An 8,264-nucleotide genomic window follows, 5' to 3' on the forward strand; every position below is an offset into this window, starting at 1 on the left:
TTACATGTTTAGCATCACATGTATTTTTAGGTGGTCTCAAAATATTCAGCTGTAATTTTTTGGCAATTATTGCACTATATTATTATTGATATTTACCAACAGATAAAACACACTACAGTACATTTGAGTTTAAACCATTTATTACATTATATTTGTATACTAAAGCTCAAATAAATGTAAAGATGACTACATTTCCAACATCAAACTACAGCTCTAAGCTTGTATTTAAAAAAAAAAAAAAAAAAAAAAAAGCATGCGACACCAAAATATATTGTGTACTGCGCTTTATCCGACCATAGACCTCTTTCGTCCTCTCAACCGAACCTCGTCCAGTTTCTTGATGACCGCAGAGGACTTTTTAGAGGAAGCCGTGTAGCTTTTCAGAAGTCTCTCAAACAAAGTCTCTGTTTTGGGGTGAGTGCTGAGAAAAGCTTTCTCCAACACATACAGGTCAACTCCTTTATCTTCTGCTAGAGCAGAAATGTAACTCAAGCCAAAGTCAATCAGAACCAGGTGAATATGTTGCTGGTCAGCTCCGGTGATCAGAAGCATGTTGGAGGTGGTGAGATCACCATGGATGACGTCTTCGTCATGCATCTGAGCCAGGACTTCACCGATCTTGTCCGCTAGAGCCTGGAGGTGCTGTGGGTTTTGTTCTGATGCAATGTGGTCTCTGACTGACACAGAGTGAATAATATCCTCCAGGAAAATACAATGCGTGGTGTAGTCAACGAAATACACAACAGGTGCGTTGATACCTGGGACAAAGGAAACAAGTTGATCAGAGTAGGTCTAATTAATGTCTATCGCATCTTATTGTTTAACCGCTCAAATACACACAACGTGAATGTAATCAGTTGGGGAAAAAAAGAATGCGTGTCAGTATACTGGATCCGTGCATTAGCTCTTAAAGTGACAGCAGCCTAATAAACCTGCTATAACCTGTCAATATTGTTAATTAAGCTCGTGGCTTGAGTACATTTTGTGACTTTAGTAAGAATTATTGTATATTTAATTTATACAGTGGAGAATATGCACTCTTTTAGTTTACTGTTGATTACTTTTATCAATTCTTTAGTATCTTTTGTTAGAACTTGTTAAAACTTAAAGCACTATTTATTTCATTTTTATCTGTTTTATTGTATTTATTTGTCCTATTGTATCAAAATTGGTAGAGAAATGTGAAAAATATATGGGTATTGTTAAACTCATTTCCAGCAAAAAAAACAATTATATTGTTTTGAGTAGAGATCGACTGATATGGGTTTTTCTATAACCGATGCCGATGTTTAGAGATCAGGGTCAGCCGATGGCCGATATGTGCTGCCAATAGGGCTGATATCTTGAAGTTTTCCCCTTCATTTGCATGCTAAAATGTCACACTAATAATAAGTGGATGCACAACATTTCTAAACTTAACATCATTTATTGAACACTGACTTGATTTACATAAAAATTTTAGAGCATTTATCAAGCTGAATTTTTCAAGTTTGTTGGAACATAAATGTAAACTTAAATATACATTTAAATAAAATACAACTTTATAAATAAAAATCAATTAAAAACTTTGTCATGTTGCACAGCCTTGTATGCAAGGACAGTGCTAAACTCTTAGTGATTTCTGACATTCTTGACGGTCAACGTTAGACAGGTTTAATGAGGATAATAACTGTGCGACATATATATATATATATATATATTTTAGTCATTGGTCGGAACACATCACTTTATTAGGCTGATGTCCATTTCGCATTACACAGTTGATGGAAACACACGCAGATGCGCATATTCTTGAGCTGAATTTATTAATGCAAAGTTGGATGGAAACCCGGCTATTGTCTGCATCAAACCATACTTCCGAACAAATGTCATACACTTCTGTGCAGTGGCGTAACACAAATCCGCGGGGGTTCAACCAAAAAGAGGAGCCAATGGATATCACACAAGAAGCAACGTGCAAACTTTGCGGAAAAGTTATGCCGGTAAAAGCTTAACCTCTTAACTTCAAAGTGAAAGTAAAAGTGACGGAGCTGCCTGACGCTGCATTAACGGAGTATTTTCTCTCAGAGACGAATTTCAACATAATATGCTGATAACGGTATATAACTGTCTTAATTTATTCCATTATTTCTCTTGTTGCCGGTACATATAGTGAAACAAATGAGAAGAATAGTATTTCGTGTTAAACAGCTTTTTTTTTTTTTTTTTTTTTTTTTTTTAAGTTGGTGCTTAAAGTAGCCTAAAGCTGCTCTTAATTTTCCATTTATGACTGCAGTGTTAGGAAATATTATAGACTGTTAATCATTTTAATTATAGGTCTAATTCATTGTATAATAGACCTAAAAAATGTTTAAAACATTTTCAAAGAGGAGCTGATAGCCTATCTTTTATTATCCTCACAGCACGTCAGTTATGAGGTGATGCGCTGTGAAATTATTGCGGGGCAAATTTATTATAATATTAATTTAATAATAAAAGTAGCTTACCTAGTAGTAATAATAATAGACAAGAAGAATGTAACAGGCTTACATTAATTAGAAATGCCAAATCCTCTTAATATTGCCAATATTTGTCGGAGTAACGTAGCCCTCAATCACGCTGCAGTGTTTGTCAGAGCTGCCGCCTTCTCCACCCCAAGCACAGAGTGAAATTCTCCGACTCAGGAAAAATAAAACAGAACTTATAACTAATATGTTATGTAGGGCTAATATGTTAGCTGCTGGTAGTTTTGGACTACAGTCCTTAAAGTTAACTACAAGTAAGCGAACCTTTAACCAGCTGTAGCATTATGCCAGTTCCCGACGGTTCTATGCTATCCGTTGTTTCTTTCACTAAGTGAAGCAACACTTCATAGTTTACTAGTAATATATAGTAAATATATGGCCATAGGACTTTGAAATATCAGAATTTAAGACTTAGGCTACCTTTATCTCCCAGTACTGTTGTTGAATCTTCCAAAAGTTTCAAATCACATGCGGCAGCAGTACATTCCACCGCACCAATAACACAGGGCTGCCCGCGGACGTGCCTGGCTTTAAATCGGCGCTACTAAACACGAATATCGGCCGATGCCGATATATTAAAAAAAGACAAATATCGGTTGAGTAAATAAAATTGCCTACATTGTGATAAAATTTTGGTCACATCGGCCACCCGATGTGCACCAATGTTAAATCACATTAACCTTAAGCAATTTGTGTAAAAAGTGTAGCATCCAAATCTAGTAACACCTGTGGAATAAATACACCAACACCACTGCAAGATACTTGAACCATAGTACAAATTATTCAGTAGTCTATGTGTGATATTGAAGTTGACATGAACACTGAAATAGGACTAATACAATAATATAATAGCACCACAGCTAACGTTCTCAGAACGTTGTGGCAAGGTTCTCAAAGTTATATACAAACGTTCTTCCAGTAATGTTACTAGAATGGTCTCAAGATTTTAGCACAAAAAAAACTTTTATTTAGCTTTTGTTCATTAAATGTTTTTACTTGTTTCAAAATTTAACATTAAAAAAGTAAAGCTCCCATAAAATGATAAAATGTTTTTGCTAACCTTTGCATAAAGAAGGGGGGAAAAAAAGTTAAGACATTACATTTTGATGTTTTAAATGTTCTGAGAACATTCAGAAATAAAATTTCCATAACGTAATGGAAACATTATCAAATTGTTCTTAGGACATTTTTTGTTAGCTGGGATTATATTATAATAATATAATATATTATATTATATTATATTATATTATATTATAATATAATATAATATAATACGTTATATTCAGGCTTGGGAGTGTTATTTTAAAAATGTATTCCGTTACAGTTACAAATTACTTCATTAAAAAAAAAAAAAAAAAAAAAAAAAAAAAAAAAAAAAAAAAAAAGTATTCAGTAATCCAAGTACCACAATATGAAAGTAATGTAATCTGATTACTTTTGGATTACTTCAAGGTCATATACACACACACACACACGTTATATATATATATATATATATATATATATATATATATATATATATATATATATATATATATATTATATATATTTATTTAATTTATTTAGAAAAAAAAAAAACCTATAATAGGTTTACACATTTACTCCACAAATACATCATAGTACATCATTTACATTTCGCAAGTATACAGTTATTTAAATAGAGTTAACACTACTTGTTAATGTGAGTACCGTGCAAGTACCGTTCCTGCAGCATTGACAACTGTTCTGCGTTGTAAACGCTCGCTCGCTCGCACAGGACCTTTAGTGACTTGGGTAAATTTGGTTTTATATTCGCACATTCGGACTTCCGCGTTTATGAACGTTCTAATAATGTGCAATAAAGTTGTTTGCAAATTCTAAACAGCGACATGATATTTACAACCAACGATTGTAACCCTACAACATTTTTCACAATCGATCAAAATGGGCAAGTATTATTTTAATGGCATACTTACTTGCGAACGTCCACTGAATGTCCAATGTAGTGTACAAAGTTATTGTAGCCTATGCGGAAGTCCGAATGTGCGAATATAAAACCAAATTTACCCAAGTCCTTTAGTGTGCGATAAACCCACAGAATCTGGTGTTCTAGTGCACTCACCTGCTCTCCTGCAGCGCAGTATGGATCGCACCTCCTGCGTGGTTCTGCGGTGCGTCAGTTTCTCATCGACTTCAGGGTGGCGATATAATTTTGGGAATCTCTCTTTAATAATCACCGACCGCCCCAAAAACGTACCTCGATAGACACGGGCTTCTGCGCCTTGTTTAATCAACTGTGCGTCTTTTAAATACGACGGGACACTCGTTTTTAGTGAGTTTGACTGAGCCATGTTCCAAACTAAACCCCTGACATACAGCCATGCGCTCTCTGCTTCCGGAAATAAATACTCTTCTTCTTTTATAGGGTACACAAGCGCATACCGCCACCTACCGTACTGTTATGAATGTGCATACCTATATCAATATTTTGGAAACATTTTGGGAAAGTCCATTTGAATGTTCCCTGAACATTTTGAAACAAGTAGTAACATTTTAAAAAACGTAAAATTAACATTCAACTAAAAAGTTTCAGGAAGAAAGTTCCACAAACAATAACGTTTTTGTGCTAACGTTTTGAGAACATTATTAAAGACATTTGAACCAACGTTCATTTAGCCTATGTTTGTTCATATCTTTGAGGGAACCTTGCCAGAACGTTAGCCAAAGTTCTGAGAACATTCCCTGTTAGCTGGGTTGTCTCATATCTGTACATATAAAAACTGAATATTCCAGTATTTCACTCACATGACACAAATCACATTAACCTTAAGCAATTTGTGTAGACAGTGTAGCATCCAAATCTAGTAACACCTGTGGAATAAATACACCAACACCACTGCAAGATACTTGAACCATAGTACAAATTATTTAGTAGTCTATGGGTGATATTGAAGTTGACATGACCACTGAAATAGGCCTAATACAATAATATAATAGCACCACAGCTAACGTTCTCAGAACCTTGTGGCAAGGTTCTCTAAAAGTTATATACAAACGTTCTTCCAGTAATGTTACTAGAATGGTCTCAAGATTTTAGCACAAAAACTTTTATTTAGCTTTTGTTCATTAAATGTTTTTACTTGTTTCAAAAGTTTCAACATTCGAAAAGTAATACTCCCATAAAATGATAAAATGTTTTTGCTAACCTTTGCATAAAGAAGGGGGAAAAAAAGTTTTTAAGACATTACATTTTGATGTTTTAAATGTTCTTAGAACATTCAGAAATAAAATTTCCACAACGTAATGGAAACATTATCAAATTGTTCTTAGGACATTTTTTGTTAGCTGGGATTATATTATATTATATTATATTATATTATATTATATTATATTATATTATATTATATTATATTATATTATATTATATTATATTATGTTATATTCAGGCTTGGGAGTGTTACTTTAAAAATGTATTCTGTTACAGTTACAAATTACTTCATAAAAAAAGTATTCAGTAACGTAATCCAAGTACCACAATATGAAAGTAATGTAATCTGATTACTTTTGGATTACTTCAAGGTCATACACACACACACACACACACATATATATATATATATAAAGAAGGAAAGAAAGAAAGAAAGAAAGAAAGGAAGGGGGAGGATCAACTTTACTATAAATAAATTGCATTTTTAAATTTAATTTTAATTATTTCTTCTCAATTTCTGCAAGATTTTAAATGTTACATGTTCCATACTTTTGAATGGGTCTCAACAATAAAAATATTTTACAAATCTGATAAATTATCTATTGCAATATTATTATTGTTGTTGTTGTTTAGAGCTTAAAAATATAAAAGTCACATCAGGGGCCTGTACCATGATGGTAGTTGAACAAACTCAGGGTTGTAGGATTAGTTTCAAGTTGACAAAACCAAACCACTCCAATCCGGCTTTGTTGGTACCATGATGCTGATCATCAACTTTCTCTGTCAACTCAGGCTTTGATCCTGAGTTTGTGGAGCGCGTGCACATGAATGCGTGACATCAGTGGCAAACAGCCAATCACATGCCTTGCAACAGAAAGAAACTGTGATTTACTTCTCGCGAGACAGTCAACGCGATTCAAAACTCTTTTGCTGAAGAAAATGAAGAATTTAAATGCATTTACACTAAAGAAGAAACTTGTCCATGAAAAGGACAAATAAAAGAAATGATCTTGCTCTATCAGAGCAAGTGAAAATTGTCAAGTGTTTATATAGTTTATTATATACAGCAATAGAGACTCAAACATGTAAGGTTATGTAGTCATTTTTAAAGAGTTATCTGTTGATTCTACAGCTTACATATGATCTGTATATATTAATATTTATTTAAAATAAATGCTTAATAATAACTGTTAAACTAAAATTGTTTGTGTGAAATGGATTAATAATATAGATCATATAATAATTATTTAAATCATATATAAATCATAAAATAATTCTATAAATCATTAAAGCAAGACAATTTCATCGTTAAATATTTGTTTTTACTATAGTGACCTTTAATTTGGAGGAAGAGAAACTGGGGGAGGGACTTTATTGCATTGGATGTGTCCGTGACACTTTGCTCACATCTGATTGGTCCAATTTTGGTTTGAAATCTCTTACCCAGAACATAATCTGCCCCGGAGCGGATTAGCTGTGGAGCCTAAGTTACTATGGCGATGAACACCAATAAAAGCCAAGTCACTTTCATGGTACCTAAAACCCAGGATTGGCACAAACTAATCTGAAACTTAACTGGCTAGCCAGCTAATCCGGCTTCATGGTACAGGCCCCTGGTCATAAACAAACTGAACAAGCTCGGATCAAACATTTCTGTTTATATTTGTTCTGCTTTAATTTTAATGTTTAGCATTTTGGTTACTTTTAAAACCAATTAAAACTAAGCAATCATGTCTCATTTCACAACTTGGGAATACACAGCCCTGAATATATATATTATTAAGGGTTATTCAGACATCTAGTGGTTACATTATGGTATTACAGATAATTTTTTTAGTCCTTTGATAAAGAAAGTGTTTTCGTGGCTGGAAGGCAAAGTTTGCACTGTACAGCCATGTTGTTTGCATTTTCTTTTTTGAAAACCAAATAGCAGCGAAATTTTCATGAATTGAAAGCGTTTTTCTCCGCGGGCAGCATCGTTTCAACTAACAGCAGTGACTCAATCTGCGTCTGAGGAGATTGTAGACGGGTGTTATTTGCGCATGGCTTACTTGAGTCATCACTGGCAACAGAACCATCTTAAAATGTGTTATTATGGCAAAATAATGTTTATTTAGTTTTAAATGAAACGATTGTAATCTGATAGTATCCCCCCTTTTTTCAAAATGTAATTGTAATCTGTTTACTACGTTTTTTGACGTAACTGTAACGAATTACAGTTACTGGATTTTTGTATCCTGATTATGTAACGCCGTTACATGTATTCCATTCCATTCCATTATTATATTATATTATATTATATTATATTATATTATATTATATTATATTATATTATATTATATTATATTATATTAATGAGGTGTTGGTAACAAAAGGGAGAAAAGGCCAACATTACTATTTTAAGTTTAATGGTATCAGAACGTATTTATGGTCTTTATGGTGATTATATTATATTATATTATATTATATTATATTATATGAGGTGTTGGTAAAGGGAGAAGAGGCCAACATTACTATTTTAAGTTTAATGGTATGCGTCTTTATGGTCTCGAGGCTCAGTGAGTCGTTTAAGG

The 8,264-nt window shown here is 33.2% G+C and overlaps 1 protein-coding gene across 1 annotated transcript; it reads right to left on the bottom strand.

The window, feature by feature from the left end:
- Nucleotides 1-122: 122 nt before the first annotated feature.
- Nucleotides 123-4,889, bottom strand: tp53rk (TP53 regulating kinase). Its single transcript, XM_051913241.1, has 2 exons — nucleotides 4,606-4,889; nucleotides 123-758 (listed from the first exon to the last, which is right to left on the bottom strand). Exons 1-2 carry the CDS (start codon nucleotides 4,832-4,834, stop codon nucleotides 286-288), a joined length of 702 nt encoding a protein of 233 aa, XP_051769201.1. The 5' UTR covers nucleotides 4,835-4,889; the 3' UTR covers nucleotides 123-285.
- Between the last annotated feature and the right edge of the window lie 3,375 nt (nucleotides 4,890-8,264).

This window comes from Ctenopharyngodon idella, chromosome 11, assembly GCF_019924925.1.
Source record: "Ctenopharyngodon idella isolate HZGC_01 chromosome 11, HZGC01, whole genome shotgun sequence".
In the NCBI taxonomy this organism is placed as follows: Eukaryota; Metazoa; Chordata; class Actinopteri; order Cypriniformes; family Xenocyprididae; genus Ctenopharyngodon; species Ctenopharyngodon idella.